The sequence below is a fragment of the Mugil cephalus genome, chromosome 15 (assembly GCF_022458985.1).
Source record: "Mugil cephalus isolate CIBA_MC_2020 chromosome 15, CIBA_Mcephalus_1.1, whole genome shotgun sequence".
Classification (NCBI taxonomy): domain Eukaryota; kingdom Metazoa; phylum Chordata; class Actinopteri; order Mugiliformes; family Mugilidae; genus Mugil; species Mugil cephalus.
In genome coordinates this window covers 15,954,895-15,973,890 of record NC_061784.1, presented here as the reverse complement: position 1 = coordinate 15,973,890, position 18,996 = coordinate 15,954,895, and the positions used below count along the sequence as shown (strand labels likewise).

The window sequence follows — 18,996 nt, the reverse complement described above, 5'->3', positions numbered from 1 at the left end:
TCACCTCACGGTTTCTCGTGGTAAAGCCTCCCTGTCCATGTTTTGACTGTCGGCCTCTCTGAAACCCTCCGGGGGTCGTCTGACACAGAGCAGCCACCCTCTGTTAAATCTGTTGCTGTGAAATCATTAGAGCCCGGACCCGCCGGTGGTCCGCCAGCCCAGAGCACGGGACCCGGGTCTGAGTGTGAGGGAGGAGGTCTGGTTTGGTGCGTGCATAAAATGAATAACAACATGGATAAAGCTGCTCGAATTTTACTCTGAATTACGTATCGTCCGCTACAATTTAACTGTCAACAAAGAGGTGTTTTCCTCAGAAATTTATTGACATCTTAAGCACATCCCACAGAAAAATACACTTTCTAGTGCATAGGTCTCCCACAGGGGGTCCACGACCCCTAGGGGTCCGCAGAGGTACTGCAGGGAGGTCGCAAAATCTTTAGTTGATTGGACATTTTTCTACATTTTTTTTAATTTTTCCCCACAATTCTCCAGCATGGCCACCATACTGTTGCACATGTTTGAAATAAAATTAATATCTGAACCTGCGTATTATTTGAATACAAAATGAATGATAATAATAATGTATATTTATAAATAGCACTAGGCAGAGTTTAAAAATGTTTCATATAATTTTAGACAGAATATATTCAGTTTTTGGACTTTTGTTCAGACAAAATAAGACATTTAAAGACTGTAGCTTCAAATCAAATTATAAATTTTAAATATACACTACATACGTTATTATTTCCATATAACGTGATCGACTTTTATGCCCTTATCTTTGTTTTTCATGCTATTCACTGTTTCTTATTTTCTTCTCTCTCTACTTTTCTGTTGCTCATGTTTAGGTCTACTGACCTTTTATTTGTGCTGCAGAAAACTTCTTGTAGGAAAGGTAAAAACTTCCAGGAAAAAAAATAAAAATAAACCTGTCTTAAAGGTTAGATCAGTACAGTTGCGCAGCTCAGGTTAATCCAAAAAGTGTCCAAATAACTCAACAGACGTAAAAACTTTATTAGAGAAGGTGTCGTTGTTGGACTTCACATCAGTTTACATCCCTTCAGCTCGTCGCCGTCACCTCTCCGCTCCACATTCCAGCCGCCCCGCTCTTATCTTTATTGGCTGAGGACGGGCAGAATTACTGCAGTCAGAGGACAGTTTCTGGGAGCTTTTGAGACGCAAATGACCAGAGAGCAGACGTCCATGGAGACGACAATCACTTATCAATAGATAGATGACAGAGGAGAGGGAAATATATGAGAACAGAGGAGAGCAGCTGCAGACATGTGGGGAATTTCCTTCATCCAGATAGTGAAACGGACTAGAAAGTGAAGGAAAAAAAAAAAAAAAGAAGTTGTGGAGTGACTGCAGTAAAAGTCAATGATCTGGTTAAGATCTCAAATGGCAAACAATAAAATGTAACTTCTTTAAGGTCGCATGTCGTAACGACACCTGTTATTCGCAGGAATCGTTCGATTAAAGAGGAGCAAACCAAAGCTGCAGAATGTTGAGTAAATATGCAAGAAATCAAGTAGCATGCACAAATCATAGTTATGTAAAGAACTCAAAGCCATGTCATGATGTGTGTGTTTAACAGAGTCGGGCCTCCAATCACAATGTCATTCGTGCAGCCCCTTGCAAACTTGTGGCGCGGGGTGCTGTGATATCTTTAACTGTTTAGTGCGTCTTTGCAGCATATCGCTTGGGCTTGATCGTCACCACGCTGCTCTATCTCTATCTCTTCATTTGTCTCTCTGGTCTGCTCTCTCCCCCTCTCACCTCCCGACAACTCCCCGCTGTGCTGTGCACCGAAACAAGTAGCGTGCGTCCGTATCAGAGGAAACATGTGTATCTGCACACGGGGATGAAAAAAAAAAGACACTTCCAGCTTTGGGTACTTCAAATAACCATTGGTAAATGTTCCGTAAACAAACCATGAAGCCCAATTTGACGAGAACGGAAGAAATTAAGGCCATCGGTTAGCTCGTTAGCTGCAGTCCGCGGACTAAAAGCCCCAAAGCAAAAACTATGTCATCTCTGGCAAACTCAGCTTTTACAAGCAGAGTCCAAATAGCAACCAGTTTAAGAAGAGGTACAAAAATATGTTGTTTAGCAGGTACAATAGATGATTACTGGTGATTATGATTTATTAATTGATATGGCATGTTGGTGAATGTGTGTATGTGTGTGTGTGTGTGTGTGTGTGTGTGTGAGCTTACAAGTTCCGCTTCATCTCACTCCTTTTCCAATGTGTCATTAATTTCTTTTTTTTTCTCGTTGTTTGCTTCCTCGTTTTCATTTCCGTATTGTGCTGTGCGGGGAATTTGTTTGATAGCAACCGTATTGATTCCACATTCAGAATTAAAAAAAATAAAAAATCTAGAGAAAGAATATGCGCAGGCAGACATGTTTAAGTGACAGCAATGACACCACGCTGTCCTTCAGCGCTTCCTAACATTTCAGAAGCACAGCAAAACATTTGCTTAGATGCTTCAGACGTTACATTTGAAGTTTTTTCTCTGATTTATGATTTATGTTCAAAGCCCAAATGGACACGAGGGCTTTTCTCAAACGATGCAAGTCCTCAGAGAAAAACTATTCTGCACACTAACGTTTTTTTTGTTTGTTTTTTTGTTTTGTTTTTTACAGTGAAAAACGTAACAGACACTTTTAGAACAAAGTGAACACAAACGTTTCAGGTAACACATGTTTTAAATCTGCACCGCTGATTGATTTTTTTTTTTTTTTTCTGTAGGGACATTACCTCTGCTCTTCTCCTTGCTAGCCTCTTATTGTTGACCATGCATTTCTAAAAAGGGTCCGAACGCTCAACAGTTACACAGTTGCTTAATCTCCCGCAGTGACACAGTGATACAGCTTCAGAGACATCTGCATTTTTAGGACATTAACAGCTGCATAAAGCTGTATTTACTCCAGCAGGAAACAGCTGCTGCTGCTGCTGCAGGGGCGTTAGGTTTTTTATCTGACAGCTTGTAATCAATTGATTTGACAAATTAAAAGTGATCTGTGCAAACTTATACTTAGAGGAGCGTTATATAATAAAGCAATTCAGGAACTCAAAATAAATTATCAAGAAACAAAAAGAGAAATCATGAAGAATAAACCTTAAGTTGTTCAGCAGCGCTTGTAATTTTCACTTCACCACAATTACATGAACTAATCGATGTTCTACAAAATCCACTTGTACCTTTGGTTTTTCAGAATATCCAAATTCCTTCGGACAAGAGCTCAAACCTTTGACAATTTCCATTTTTAAAAGTGAAACAGATTAGAAGAAAAAGTTTCCCGTGAAAATTCATTTGCCTAAATGTAAATTTTTTGCATCCCACAAATGTCACCCCATTTACCACTCTATTTAAATGGAGTCAGACACCCGCAGCACAAAACCAAGACCTTCTGTAGGAGACGTTGGAGGCGAATGTTTTTTCATTTTTTAAATTATTCGATTTTCTCCACAATTTGCTTTTCTTAGCTGGATGAGAGCTGACCTCGGCGTGAACTCGTGTGGAATAGAATAATAAACCAGCCGTCAATTCAGCGGATGTTTTTAGCCTCTTTCTCGCCGTATCTCGCTCCATTTTAAGCAACTACTCCGAGGACTCTGGAGTTTCTTCTCTCTTGAGGCTTCGGGCCTCCGAGGCCCTCCTTGACCACCGTGGCCCACGTTTCCCAGAATGAGGAGGAGCCGCCATGTCTAATTGTCCCCAGTGGGTTGAATTAGTTTTGTGTGTTTGCTGCCGATGAACGCCAGAGGTGGATATATATATATATATATGTATATATATATATACTGTAAGAGCCTTTGCGTGATAAACACTCGAGGCCGAGCGTGCTCTACTGCGTTTTCCATGATGAGCGCGCCGGGCTTTGATTCAGGGCGAATATTTGTTTGGAGAAGTAGAGTTGAGGATAAGCACTCTGAAGAGGAGGGAAGCAGTGTCTATTGAAAAATCTACATGATGACACAAACAATTATGAGGAGAATTCATAACAGGGCCAAGATGGCTCCTCATGACCTATTTTGGATGTTTCCCCTGGCAAAGCAGAAACAGAGGAGACGGAGAGAGAGAGGGATGGCTAGAGGTTGAAAGCAAAATATGAAGAGAAAATATGAAGAGACTATTACTGCTGCCCAGGTCTTTCAGCACCTCCAGTGATAGCAGGTTAAGAAAAAAAAAAGAAAGAAAGAAAAAAGAGGCAGGAGATCAAAAAAGAGGAAAGGATTGAGAGAAAGTGAATCGTTGGGAATAGGAAGTGGGGAAGAAAGTGATACAGAGAGAGATGGAGGAAAAAAAAGAGGGGAGGGGAGGGGTGTGGGGGGTGAATGTATATGACTGGGATTGTATTTCATCTCTGTGTAGTGGACGTCTTAATCAACAGTGTCAGGTTTTCTTTCTGCAGGCTGCATGGTGTTTTTCATGCTGACAGCGGAGGTAACATGGCACACAGGACAGAGAGGTGGAGGAGGAGGAGGAGGAGGATGTGTCCCCAGTCTGCTCACAGCAAGAAGCAGCGGCAGCTCGCATTTAAAGAAGCAACAATAACAAAACGACAAAAATATCATTGTTTAATGCAGTCGTACATTCAGCTGTGCACTGGAAAAAGTGGCGATTTTAGGAGATGCATGGGGAGTTTATGCAGCGAATCGAAAGCACAAACTGAACACAGGATTGTTACAAGAGTTGGAAACTAAAGAGAATCCATTGTTCTGATGTGAAGCTGCATCACTGCTGAGTTGCTTTATCAGAAAAATGTTGCAGAACAAACACGTGCAACAATAGAGTCTGACAGATTCAAAGGAATTAAAAGAGAAACCCTGCAGCTTCCCATGTGTGGATGTTGTAGAAATGTTGCATTGAGCTCTGACATCTTCCATTTCGTTTCCTTTAGACACTGGGAAAGCTGCACTAAATGTGAAACTTTCTCTAAACTTGCATTTTTGCTTTTTTTAGGCATCATCGCGGGCCGGCTATCATCATTCGTGTGACCAATTTGTGCCATCATGAGGCCTTTCTCTTGTATTGTCCCCCAGTCACTTTGTGGTTTTGAGACACGCTTTTCCCTCAGTTAAAGTCTCTTGTTAAATGTCATTATAGTTCCGAGCCCTGCCTTTAATTTAGTTATTTCATTGTTGTTGTTTTTTTTTCTTCTGCAGAGAGCTGTGCCAAAGTGTCCCAAGTCAGAGTGCTCATTATGAAGAATTGACTCCCTTCAAAGTGTCAAATTAATGAGGCATTAAAGTGAAAGCAGCGTTTTAGTGCTGTAGCTGTGGGAGCTGCTTTTTATGGCTCCATCACATGTTTTGACTGATAAATCTGAATCTGCGGAATCCCTCATAACTTAGGTCATATTTAAACAGGCAAGAAAAAGAATACCGGGACTGCAAAATAATGCAACAGGGAAAAGTAGAATAAATTTAGATTTTTGTGCTTTTTTAAAAGAAGGGGGGGCGGCATAAAGTTGTGAGCCGTGATTATTTATTGTAACGCGGCCGGACGGTGACATGTGCCGCAAACCGCTGCTGCTGTAAACAGTGAGCAGGCCAGGAGAGCTTTTATGGAATACATGCACCCCCGCTGCAGGCTGACACCTCCTGATTTATGGCTGTATTTAGATAAGACGCCGCCGTAAATGGTCTCTAAATAGCGTCAAGGTCATGTAATGTAATGGGATAATGTTTTTTAGGCGATGGCGATAAGATGGTGCGTTCAGTGGGCGAGGGGGAGCTGCGGGGAATTAACGCGGAGATAAAGCCGCCACAGGCCCTCTCCTTTACGCGGCTGACAACGGGCCGCCGCGTCCGCGTCTGTCCCGAACTGAATTCATCACACGTTTCTTTCACACTTCTCACAACTCCCTGTCACACTGCCCGTGTTATTACTGGAAAAGGGGAATCAGCCCACTCACTCTGATAATATTGTCTAAATACAGAGATTTGACGCTCAAAACGGACATTACGCATTTAGGAAAACATGGGAGTGAAAAAAATCTTAATCTATGGACAAGTGTCGGGCTGAGGGGGAGGAAAAAATAGACAAATGATTTAATGTTTTCAGAGTTGATAAGTGTCGTGCAAAAACGAACTAAATTCAAATGTAATAAAATAACCTATTGCACCGCACCAATGAACGCGCCTCCCTGATGCGTTGTTTCTTCAAAAAACGATGGAACATGTGTTAAATGAGAACATTGATGCGTTTTTAAGTCTAGAGAAATATAAGCATTTCTAATATTATCAGTGGAAATAATCTTGAATAGTTTTCTGTCAAATGCTTCCTCTCATATATAAAATAAGTATACATTTTATACTCCCGTATTTATAAATTCAACTCTCTTTTGCATTCAGAGTGTTTCATTTCCAAATATTCCACCTAATAAACAAAATTAATATATTAATAATTATTTGTAGCATTAAATTACATTAAATTGTAATTCTAAGCCTTAACGGTTTGTGCGTAAATTCAGTGCGTAAAACCTTTCCAAAAGAAGACATCCAAACCAATAAAAAAAAGGGTCTCTAACAAAACCAAAGATACTTAAACAACATTTTTCTCACTTCTATGAACGTCTGCATCGCCGGTAACCAGCTTTATCAAGCAGATATTCGCTCCCTCTGCAGCTCCGTCAGATTATGGCACCGTGGTGTGTGTTGTTACCAACCTCTCCAGACTCTCCTCCCATCCCGGGCGCTCTCCTCCATTGGTTGCCTCCTTTCCGCGCTGTCATCCAAGCCATATAAACCTGGAGCCTCACACCTTCGGCAGGGTCAAATTTCTTCTCGGGCAAATCAGAGCTGCGTCTTTGGGAAACGATAGCGAGAGAAAGAAACGCGAGCGAAGGCTCGAACATCGTCGAGATTTGTTCTTTGGAATTCTAAACTTTTTTTTTATTTTTACTTTTTTCACCACGGCCCGTTTCGCCTCGACTGAAGTCGATTTCAACAACGACGACGATGTAAAAGCGTGCGTTTGGTTTGACTTGTTGATGAGTTCGGGGGGGATACATATTTAACTCTTGTCCGAGTTGCGTTGGCTGCTGATCCCCGAGTTGAGACCGTCTTGGAGGCAGCGGCGCAGAGAGACGGAGGGCGACGGCAAACGCGGAAACGACCAGTATTTGCTATCCCGTTCAGCATGAACCTCATCGGGGGCTACCAGCATCACCACCACCTGATGCACGAGCCCTTCCCGTTCGTACAGCGGTGTCACCAGGACGCGCCGTACTTCCAGAGCTGGGTGGTGAACCACGGCGAAATGCCCCCGGATTTCCAGATCCAGGCGCCGTACCCGGCCGCGGAGCTCGGGGCGCCCGGGACGACGCACGACGCCCGGCTGGAGGGTCTCCAGGCTGGAATGGGGAAGAGGAGAGCGTCGGGGCCGAAGAAGGAGCGCCGGAGGACGGAGAGCATAAACACGGCCTTCGCCGAACTCAGGGAGTGCATCCCAAACGTCCCCGCGGACACAAAACTGTCTAAAATTAAAACTTTACGCCTGGCGACCAGTTACATCGCCTATCTGATGGACGTCCTGGCCAAAGACTCTGGGGAGACGGAGGGCTTTAAGGCCGAAATTAAGAAATTTGAAAACCGGGATATGAAAAGGAAACGAGAGCTGGTAAGTTGCTCATGTCGAACCAAATGTTTCTACAGCTCGGTGACTCATTCATAGCGTTCATAGACGTTTTCTGAGTCAGTGTGAAATTACACTCATGTCTGAAAATGTTAAGTTTATTTAGTTATAGCAGTTCCAATTCCAGGAACGTTCATTTAAATTGAATTGTAGTGCTATTCATAATCAAATCGTATGGATCACTTAACTTAGAGCAGCCTGTCATTTTTAATCGTACCTTTTCTCCAACATCAACATCTGGACACAGTTTATCTTATTTTACGTTTGTGGTTTTATATTTTCATACTGCAGATTACAACAGTTATCAAATACCACGTACAGTTTTATTAACTGGACCCAGACAATAAAGGTGAACAATATATTTAAAATTAAATAAAATAAAATAAAATAAAGGGCCCAGGTTTATTAAATGCATATATAATAATATATATTTTAATAATATATTTTATATTACATGAGTGTTTATCGAGGCTGTAATATGTTATGTTTGTGGTTTCGCTCGCTTTCTGTCCCTGAACGCAGCACTGAACGCTTTAAATGTATTGGGGAAGCATCAGCATCAAATATAAGGCTTTAGGGTGTTGTGTATCAATAAAACATGGGAAACAGGGCAATGATGATGTGGTCATGATGATGATGGTTGTGTTTTTTTGGTCCTCCTCCTCCTCTCTTAGACTGAAGGCCTCCAGGAGTCTTTAGGAGCCGAGAAGAAGGTGAAGGGCCGGACCGGGTGGCCGCAGCAGGTCTGGGCCCTGGAGCTCAACCAGTGACCTCCGCTCCAAAAAGAAAAACTCTTCAGAGACTCTGGATTCAAATGAGATTATAAGAAAAGCCACTGACTGACTGACTGAACGTGAACGCACCGCTGTGTTGAAAGAATTAAAAAGACCTCAGGGGTCAAAGGAGCAGTGGAAATAAAAAAGAAAAGGAAAAAAAAAACATGAGGATGGAAACCTTCTTCGTCGTCTTCTTCTACTCCTTGTGTTGTTTATGACACACACACCTGACTGCTTGATATTTGTGGTATTTTTGCTTTGTGTTGTTTCCACTCCTGCAGCACAAAAAGAAAAAAAAAAAAAAAAAAAAAAAAAACAAGAAAGAAAAAAAAATCAGTCTCCTTTAAAAAATGTGTTTATCTGGTATGGTATATAAAGAATAAATCAATTATAACAAAAATGTAAAATTAAATGTAGACGTTCATTATTATTATTATTATTATTATTGCTGGTTACTGAGACGCTGTTGGAAAACTTGCTCGCTCTTCCTCAGCTTTTTATTTTGGTCGATAATTTAAAAAAAAAAAAAATCCGTTTTTTTCCAGTCACTTAGTTAATTGATTTTATTTTCAATTTGGCCCTAAAAGTTTTTTTTTCATACCACGTCTGAAAGCTTTTATTAAATTAATTATTATTGCTTTTATTAAATTTACTTATTTAAATGATTTTCAGAACATACCAGACCAAGCCTAACAAGTGAAATCATTCATAGCAGACTAATGTAACCAGCCTTCCTTTTTTTTTTTTTTTTAAATGTAATAATAAATTAATAAAAAATAAAAATCCATCATGTCCAGAGGAAACACATTTTCGACAGGAGACCCGTTTTGTATTCGCTCCGTTTTTTCCTCCTCATTTCAGATCTCTTCCAGTAGGTAAAAACTGCTGGCCTTGTAAACTGTAGTTGTCAAAACTTTTGAATTTCCCGAATCTACCTCAGATCACTGAAGTCACTGTCCGGCGGGAGGAGGACACATGGGAGAGTTAACGCAGCTTTCACTGCGACATGTAAAACAAGTAAAGAAGGTTTATTGTTGTGCGCAGTGTTGATGGAAACGTGCATTAGATGTGAAGTTATATATATAGTTCCGTAAATAAATGAATTATTTTAAGACACTCCAGTTGTGGTGGAAGTGTGTTTTTCAATTCTTTTTCTACTTATTATATTCAGAACTTATTTTCTAACGTAATTTTGTTTTTACGTTTTAAGTAAGTATTTAATAAAATACTTTTAAAAAAAATCGCACGGTAGGTAAATAGTAACCATTTAAATTCTATACATTTATAAGGTTTCATATTTTTCTGTATTTTATTTTATTAGCTACGGGAAAAGATACGTTTTCCTTCAGATTTAATTTGGATTGTTTTTTTCTGAAATTTGTTTTTTTTTTAAATGCAAAGATTATAATTTTCTCAGATTTTTTAAAAGTTACATTTTATTTAAGGACTACATTTTTTTTCCAACGTATCAAGTGTTTTTTCATTTTTTTTTTAATTTATTTATTTGTATGTTCAAATTTCCTAGTAGAGTTACAGGAAGTAGTCGTAAAATACGGTTTGTTAAATTCCTCATTTACATATTAGTTATTCTCAATAAGAGCTAAATAGTGGGAAAAACAAACAAATGAGTCAAATAATAAACATTAAGTTAAAATAAAACGCCGCCCTGCTGCTCTGTATTTAAGGACCCACAGTGACACCTAGTGGTCGGAGGCTGTAAATGAAACGTTCTCAGGAGGTTAAAGATGCTATAATTTAAACACTAACAAATGTAATTGTCACCGTGTCTACATGTGCTGAAACTTCCAAATAAATTGTGAACATATGAAAGACAAAGGACGTGTAAATGAACAAAGACGAGGCGGTTTCTTCTGCCTGTACAATACATTTATTAATATTAATATTAGGAGCAATAAGCAGCTGTACTTAAATATGTTTTTTTTTCTAATACAACAATTAAGGTTAATGTGACCTATGTGTTAATAAAGTTGGGTTTTTATCTACATGACGCTAACAAAACCTACAAGCAAAACTGAAAGTATAACAGAAAAAAAAAAAGAAATACAAAGAAGAAGAAAGGAAACCCTGTCGAACGCAGGCAGACTCAGTGTGGTGGACAAAGTTAAATACATCAAAAAATACCAAACTGCGTGTACAATTCTTGAAGTCACTGACTTGAGAACCAGGTGACGGAGGAATTTTCTGAGTAAAACAGCAAAGTTGTGCGTTGCCCGGAGGCTTTCAGCAGTGCATTAAAACTTTTCAGCAGGGTTTGATTCATTTAATTTCACCGGAGAGAGAGGCGGCTGTTTTAGGCATTTAAAAGATCCAATTCAAATATTCAGATTCTTTTAGTTTTTCTCTGCTTCATCGGGGAGCCGTGGACAGCAAACTCTAAAAATTTAGACGAACTCAGTTCTTGTGCAATGCCATTCTGGTGCTAAACTGATTGTGTTGGACGACAAACATTTATAAATATTGAACCGTTGAAGCGTTCACCCACCAAAACTGATCCGAATTGGGATTTCTGCTCTCTGGTGGCGTGTGGGCAGAAGGCATCCACAAGTAACACATATCCATACATAAACACTGTCCTTAAATATTAAAAATAACAATGTCAGTAATTATCCCTCATGCACGCACAACTTTCGCTTCATGTGAGAGAAAAAAACAAAAAAAAACAACATAAAAAATAAAGATGGATAAATCAAAACCATAAATGCAGACTTTATACAACTTTTAGAATTAAGGCCGAACTAAAGAGAAAGTAAAAATGAACGTAGCTACCAACACATGTGTTCATACATACAAGAAAACAACTGACAAGCAGGAACATCCATTTGTGGGGGGAAAAAAGGCGACTTTAAAATTTCACTTTCAGAACCTGGTTCAGTTATTTATTTATTTATTTATTTTTAATTTAGCTTTAAACATTATTGATTTATTTATTAGTTTTGCGTTTCAAACTGAACCCGAGCCCTGACGTTCTGACTCAAGTAAAGGTGGCGCCCCCTTTCCAACCATCCATTCATTTCAGATTTTAAAATAGAAAAAAAAAGTTTCATATTAAGGCAGCTATATTATACATTTCATTCAACCTACTTATTTGAGATTGGAGGCGGTTCTTTTTTGTACATATAGACAAGTTAGGTCACAGTCGGACGACGCGAGGGTCCGCGGGGCGAGTCCTGGCCGTCGACAGTCTTTACGAACCTCGGACAAGTCAGAAGCCACTGAAGCGCGTGAATTCGTTCCGATTCTCCTCCGCTTCGGTTTAACGTCCTGCGAGGACAAACGCGAGTCCGTGTTCTGGCGTTTGGGGGGGGGAGAGGGGGGGGTCGGGGGGTCGGGAGGGAGGAGCTGGATTTGGTTGTCGCTGCTGTAGTCCAGGTTTTGTCGGTTGTGGTTGTAGCTGCTGCTGCTGCAGGGGGAGGGGTTAGTCCAGTGGTTTGCCGCCATCGCCTTTCTGGTCCAAGCGACTCTTGCTGCTCTTCACCATGTAAATAAAGTAAGTCAGAGTCTCCTTCTCGTTCACCGGGATGTTCCTGAAGTGACGACTCACCGTCTGCGGACGTGAAAGGAGAGAATACAGACATGTAGTCGGACTGTAGCTTTTGTTTTCATGATTCGTTCAACGTTAAGATCTCAAATAAATAATGAGTCCATGGATTTAAGATGCTTAAAACATAATCTGTGACACGTTTCACTCTCTCTAAACCATGAAATGTATTAAATCTGAATTAAATGTGTCTCCCCTTTGACTAAAATCCAAATATGTGAATGTTTTGCTGTGACATGGAACTCTTATTCCAAGATGGTCCTTGGACATTAACAGCTGTATAACATACCAACACACACATTAAAAAAAAACACATATAATGTAAGGAAAAGATACAACTATGTTGATTTTTTTGTGTCTTTTGCATTGACTGTAAAAAAAAAAAGTGTGGACACCACAGTAGCTGCTCAAAAGTGAAGCTAAAGCAAGTATAGCTCCCTCTGGTGGCTGGCTGCAGTATAGCTCATGAGCACCTCCACCTCCTCCATGTTAGTGGATGGAACCAAATTAAAACACTCAAATAGACATTTCTGTCATTATAGGTAGTTAATATAATGCTGATGATTTACAGCTGCCAATGACACCCAACAAAACAAAATAAGTTCAGACACACCCTCAGCAGGAAATTGTTAAGTTAACAGCTCTTATCTGAATCACTATAAACGCTGCCAATAAACAAAGATAAATGTCCCGCCTGAGCTTCCATACAACAACGCAGTGTCCTCACGTCATGAAGTACGTCTGGCCAACGGTCCAGACAGCAAGAATTCACACGAAGGTCTTACAGAATTAATTCAGGGGATCCACACCTGAACAACACTGAACTAAATAGATATATGTATATACACTATGTTAACAAAAGTATTCGAATCACTTCCATGGCCACAGGTGTATAAAATCAAGCACCTATTCATGAAGACCTCTTCTACAAATATTTGTGAAAGAAGTGGTACTGTGACAGGGTGCCACCTGTGCAACAAGTCCAGTCGTGACATTTCATTTCTACTAAATATTCCACTCAACTATGGGTTGACTATCAGTATTATAAGAAAGGGGGAGCAATTGGGAACGGGTCAGGCCACATGAAGAGACAGATGCTGAGGCTCATAGTGCACAGAGGTCACCAACTTTCAGTTCAGGAGCTGAGCTTGACCCCTTAGTTCGGGTGAAAGGAACTCTAAATGCATCATCATATTTTGGACAATTTCACGCTTCCAACGTTGTGGGAACAGTTTGGGGACGGCACCAGTGTGCAAAGAAATATCACCCATAAAGATACGGATGAGCACGTCAGCAGTCCTGACCTCAACCAGATAGAACACCTTTGGGATGAATGTTATAGCCGCAGAGGTTGGGCAGATGTTAAATTAAACCCTATGGATTAAAAACAGGATGTGTGTGTAAAGGCAGGTGAGCGAACACCGATACATAATATAGTGTGAGTGTGTACACACACATTTCAACCACTTCTGGGAATATTAAGAAGCGCAGACAAAATCATCAGATGTCCCCTGCCTTATCTGGAGGACACTGCGAGCTCAACATGTCTCGTCAGAGCCACCAGGTTCATTTTAAAGGACAGTAAACACCCAAGACACAAACTGTTTGTCCTCCTACACACGGGAGGAGATACAACATCCAGAAAAGCAGGAGTAACAGGTTTAAAAGCAGCTTTTACCCCAGGTTACATCCAAACTGTGAATGCCGCCAATTATGAGCAATAACTCGCCTTTTAAATACTGTTCTGTAGAATAACAATAATAAAATAATGTTATGTTTGTATGGTTGTGGATAATGGCGGCCGCGTGAATGAGTAACTTTGCAGTGTTCAGATGTGGCGCGTCTAATTTCATTGTACCCATCTCCAATGAGAAGAAAACATCCGCGCATGTTTCATAGTAATAGTAATCACAGTAAAGCTGCAGTCCATCGAACGTAAACCTGACCTGGCCTGACTGCTCCTCCCTTTTCTGTGAAACCATGACTCAAATGTCTATTTTTGACATTGTTTTTAAAATTTATTTAAAGTTTCATTTAGATCTAATAAAAGCAACTCTCATTTCTTCTCAAGATGTTGCTTATTTTTACGTAAGCTAACAGCTGATGTTAATTTCAGGACACCACAATGTTGGGGATCCAGTATTTTTGCCCCTTTATCCGACCCTGATCTTTCCATATTCAAGCACTGGCATCTATGTGGCATAGTTAACAAATTTCTGTCTGGCTGAATTTATTTTCCAGAGTAAAGTTCTTCCACACAGCAGACATGTTAAGCCACGTGAGTTCTTAGAGCGTTGGCAGCTCAGACGCTAACTAATGACCGTGAAACATACGAGAAAAAAGACATTTTGACACGGTTTTGGTTTGTGGCAGACCTAAAATAAATATCTACAAAGGCTCAGGCTTGGCAGAAGCCTGATACCGATCCAGTCATTTCAAAAGAAAAAACAAAAACAAAAAAAAAAAAAACGCCTGGATGGGACCCATCGGGGCTACCCTGCCCACAGCGCGAACGAACTGAATCAGACCCGACCGGTTTGTTGTGCTCTTACCTCTGCAAGCTGGGCCTTGTTGAGGCCGGGCCTGGTCTGCAGCTTGTAGTGTCGCTTGTAGCGTCTCAGCGTGTTCACCTGCAGCTGGAAGAGGTCGACCTAAAAAACAAACCGGGACAAGCGGAGCCAGTTCAGGGAGAGGATAACTTTTCACGCCGCCTTAATCTCGAGACACATTTCCGTGATTTGCGCCTCGACTCCCGGCGGCTTCTGCCTCTTTTTCGGCTTTTAGAGGAGATGAAACTTTAATGACCTCTGCGGAGAAACTGGGTCACCGCGGCAATAAAGCGAGCGAGAGCGGCTAGATACAGGATGATCATAAATTCTTAAAATAGAGTAATGGATGTAAACCGAGTGTATTCTTTGGACGACACCGGCGGAGCTGCGATATGAAGGTTACGCTCTGACGCCGCGCGTCCTCGTGGTGAGCTGCAGAGAAATAGCGAGAGAAATAGCTGCAGAGAAATAGCGAGTGTGCTTGTTATACAGTTGCATGCAAAGAATTTGGACACACAACCTACACCCTCCGTTATGTCTCTAGAGGGACAGCAGGAAGGTGGGTGATGCACAAACAGCCATCGAAGTGTGTAAAGCGGTGTCTGAATCAGTGTGAAGTGGTGAGCAGTGTAAAAGTTCACTGCAGCGTGCGATGAAAAGAACGACAGTTACATCAAATCTGAGCCGGCACGGAAAATATATTGGGCAAATAAGGGAAGAACAGATTTGTGATGAATCAATTGAATCAATCATATTTGTTTCTTTGGCTCATTCTTAAAGGGACGAAATGTCGACAAAAACGCCTGTAAAGCTCAGTTCGTACTCCAACTGGGAGACTACGTTGAAGGGCGCTACACAGCTGAAAGCATTTCTACCTGTGCACTGGCCTGTCAGCATTGTTCTGTAATTGGGCCACTGAAACGCTAAACTGCTACTAATCAGCTGAGTTGTGTTTTGGAGCCGAGCGGCTCAGGTCGAAGTTAATAAACGTTTCGTTCACTGAAATCGCAGCAGCACGGGACACAGAGAGAACAGAGAAACTACATCTTTGGTCTGATCACAGCTGCTGTGGTCTGGGTAGAGGTGACACAGTTACATTTCTGGGTGAGGTTATGCTACAGTGCAAGACTGACGCGTGACTATATATATATGTTAACCTTAACATGCTGATCAGGTTTAACATTAAGGCCAAACACTGTGTAGGTCCCTCTAACTCCTGCACGCTGCACGGAGGTGGCTCCTCCATCGATCGGCTTCCAGCACATCCAACACCTCAACCCATTCCTGAATCATCCTGCTAAAAAGTGACCGATGCGTTCCTGTCATGCTGTTACGGTTTACAGTGTAAACGTAGCATTACGGACGAGAGCAGACCTTAAAACTCAACGAATTCTGAATCGAGAAGAGATCTGGACTTGTCTCCATCTACCAAAGCTCCGCCGTAGCGCGTCACCCAAACCTGTCCACGTGCTGTGACGCATTTTGATTCGCAAAACATTTTTTTGGCTTGAAACACTATCGAGCTTCAACAGCAACGCCCGCGACAAACGTTTAGAGTCAGTTTCAGTTCCGTTACCTCGGGCACCTCCACATCATGATCCGGGGATTCCCCTCCGTCGTCGCTGGTCTTCCTCTTCCTCTTGTTGCGGACGCTCTGGATGAAATTCTTGTGGAAGTCGCAGATGTAGAGATGTCGCACCTGTGGAGAAACAACCGCACGTTAAACATTAAACGGGACAGAAGCAGCAGACAGTTCGGCAGCAGCAAGAGTGATATTGTTGGACGGCGCCGTCGCACAAGCAGCCGCACAGGAACGCTGCCAAAACAAACTAAAACTGGAAATGCTGGGACTCAAAACAGGACGTGTCTGATCTAAGACGGCGCTCACAGGACTTCTGCTGTCCGTTCTATAACCCGCCCTTCTTGCATGTGTTGCCTCAGGTGAATGTAATTCCTGCTCGTGTGACTTAACGCAGATTAAGAAAGATTCAGCTCCTTCCTTGTGATTTCTAAGAACAGCAAACAACACAACGGTGAACGCGGTGACGGCCGGAAAGCAGAGTGTCTTTCTGCAGTGACAACGCCGGACGTTGCTGCGTTCACCGACGACGACAAAGACGCTTTCTCGCGAATCTTTGGCCATCTTTTGCATCTTGTTTCCTCTGAGATATAACTTTTTATCAAACGAGATCAGGCGACGCGTGAAAAATAAAGATTCAATCGGAAACAAATGCAGGAATCCACCTAAAGTCTGCATGCGTCTCATTTATGCGGTGCGTGTACACAAAGAAGAGGGACGCGAGGGACTTTACACAGGTGTGACCAAAGCTACACACCAGCCAGCTGCCAACCAAAGTGTGTGACATTTGCGTGACACTGTAATAAATATGTAAACCAGTGACAAACACGACAGTTATGAAGCGAAGTGAGTGGAGACATTCAAACTACATTTTGAGCACGTTAATGTTTGTCTAAAGTGTCTTCGCTGGTGTCTTGTGTAGCTGTTCACGGGTCCTCTCCAGGTGTAATAAACGTTTTCCCACGTAAAGCCGCTGCAAGAAGCTTACACAACAGGTGCTGGGGCGTGTGAAATTCGCACAAAGGATAAAGCTTCGGTTTTATACCTGCCTCGTGCCTGGTGGCGAAATAAATGCGCGTGAAATACTAAAACACGGGAGGCAATGGGGGAAAGAACAGTGACAGAAACGCAAGCTAAAACACGCACATGTGTACGTACGTGAAGGGAAAGTAACCTAATCAAGGTGTCAGCGTTTTCTAATATTTCAACCAGCATTTACGTGCTACAGGGACAGTTTCTATAACCGGACTGAGATTAAGCAACACGGTAAGCTTCCCTGGCAACAGCCATTTTATGCTGAGCACCGGGGCCGGGGGCGTGTTGGGAGAAAACTGCGAATTGAGTGTTGTCCTGCACGTAGCTCCGGCGGCGAACAGCTGCAGACTGAAAACAGAGCCCGCATTCACATCTGGCACCAGCAGCACATGGCAGCTACGACCCTGTCCCCCCCTTCTTTTTTTTTTTTTTTTTTTTTTTGTCTACGCCTGACAACCATGGCTAACCACCGGCCGAGGAGTCCAAACAGTTTGGCTAACTTTCAGCTAGCACTCGTGAATAGCAGAAGAACGCGGCCTTACGCTCTTGTCGATGTCCAGTTTGAGTTTCTTCTGCGATATGCTCTTCTGGATCCTCTTGCTGAAGGAGGCGTTTCCAGCTGACCGGCCGCACCGCTCCCCGTCCTCGATCAGACAGCAGCTCTGTCCATAAAACGGAGGAGCAGGCGGTCCGTCGTGGCTGTCCTCCTCTGTGCTGAATCCATTCATCCTGTCCAGCTTTGAGGAACTGAATCCGGTAGTCCAAGAATTAAAATGTTATGTAAAAAAAAAAAAAAAAAAAAAGGGAACACAATAGAGGACGGGCTTCAAAGTGCTCAGCGGTGCTCAGCGCGGTGCCCTTTTGTGAAAGCCAATCGTGTTAGCGGCGGCTAGCTAACTAACTCGGGCTAAGTGGCTAGCTCTCGGGCTAACAGCTCCTGTTGTATGGTCCGGACTTATTTCGAAGCGCGATGTCCCCGAGTTACAGGCATATTCTGACAGATCTCCACCGGATCCACAATACAAAACAGTTCGCTAGGACTGCTTTCTGCTAGCAGGACATTCAACGCTGCCGCTGGTGCAGAAAATTCCTTTGGTAAGATCGCCGCGGTTTAGCCCCTGCTACCCCCCGTTACTCTTCCGCATGCGACAACAACCTCGCGTTTATTCTCAGCTAAAAGTGGATAGCCGCTAGTAGCGTACGAAACAACTTTTTTAAATAAAAAAATCACGCATTTAACTGTCTACTCCTCAACAATCGCGGTACTCGTTCGGAAAACCTCGTACAATGGAACATGCTCCCTCCGTGTGGCGGAAGTTCCCATTCTTGACAGTGATTGGTCAATTTTGCCGAGAGGCGGGGCTAATATTCGAAGGTTGCTTTGCTATTGGCTACTAAGAACGTCAATCGCCTAGCGGCTTCTTCCTGTATCACTCGGCGTCATATGTTTTCTACTACAAATGGGAGTCAAAGGTGACGCTACTTCAAGTCAAAGGGGCTTTTAACGACACAGCACACGCGCGAACATAAATTTACAGCATTATCTATCAAGAGCAACGAATTCTAACAATAACATCACTTCTTAGGTACTCTTTAGATGAACAGGAAGTCGACATTCACGAAGTTTGACACAGCACGTTGAGGCTGGACCACACGCGAAACACTTGAAATCACAATGTAAGAGATATCTGTTTTGTGCTTTAAAAACTCCAGAACGATTTGGGGAAATATTGTGGATTCTTTCAGCAGCATACTGATCAACAAGCATGAATGAGCGCAGATCTGTTGACATCAACACTGTGCAACTTCTCCTCCAACCACAAGGTGGAGACAAAACTCCACAGATGAA

General features: G+C 42.2%; 2 protein-coding genes across 3 annotated transcripts; one reads left to right on the top strand and one right to left on the bottom strand.

Annotated features, from left to right (window-relative positions):
• The first annotated feature begins 6,603 nt into the window (after positions 1-6,603).
• On the top strand, positions 6,604-8,577 carry hand2 (heart and neural crest derivatives expressed 2). The gene is made up of 2 exons (XM_047607190.1): positions 6,604-7,634; positions 8,324-8,577. Exons 1-2 carry the CDS (start codon positions 7,155-7,157, stop codon positions 8,417-8,419), a joined length of 576 nt encoding a protein of 191 aa, XP_047463146.1. The 5' UTR covers positions 6,604-7,154; the 3' UTR covers positions 8,420-8,577.
• A 445-nt stretch (positions 8,578-9,022) lies between these two features.
• sap30l (sap30-like) lies at positions 9,023-18,479 on the bottom strand. 2 transcript variants are annotated; one of them, XM_047607517.1, is made up of 5 exons: positions 17,690-18,479; positions 16,110-16,232; positions 14,537-14,635; positions 11,833-11,990; positions 9,023-11,688 (listed from the first exon to the last, which is right to left on the bottom strand). In XM_047607517.1, exons 1-4 carry the CDS (start codon positions 17,873-17,875, stop codon positions 11,862-11,864), a joined length of 537 nt encoding a protein of 178 aa, XP_047463473.1. In that variant the 5' UTR covers positions 17,876-18,479; the 3' UTR covers positions 9,023-11,688; positions 11,833-11,861. The 2 variants fall into 2 exon arrangements, with proteins under 2 accessions (XP_047463473.1, XP_047463472.1); XM_047607516.1 differs by having other exon boundaries at positions 9,023-11,990.
• Positions 18,480-18,996: the final 517 nt, after the last annotated feature.

Excerpts from the sequence above, each read along its gene's own strand:
- hand2 (XM_047607190.1), top strand. The coding sequence starts at position 7,155 with ATGAACCTCATCGGGGGCTACCAGCATCACCACCACCTGATGCACGAG. Across the intron at positions 7,635-8,323 it reads TGAAAAGGAAACGAGAGCTG|ACTGAAGGCCTCCAGGAGTC; the intron begins GTAAGTTGCTCA and ends CTCCTCTCTTAG.
- sap30l (XM_047607516.1), bottom strand. The coding sequence starts at position 17,875 with ATGAATGGATTCAGCACAGAGGAGGACAGCCACGACGGACCGCCTGCT. Across the intron at positions 16,233-17,689 it reads AACTGGACATCGACAAGAGC|GTGCGACATCTCTACATCTG; the intron begins GTAAGGCCGCGT and ends GTTTCTCCACAG. Across the intron at positions 11,991-14,536 it reads ACAAGGCCCAGCTTGCAGAG|ACGGTGAGTCGTCACTTCAG; the intron begins GTAAGAGCACAA and ends TCACGTCCGCAG.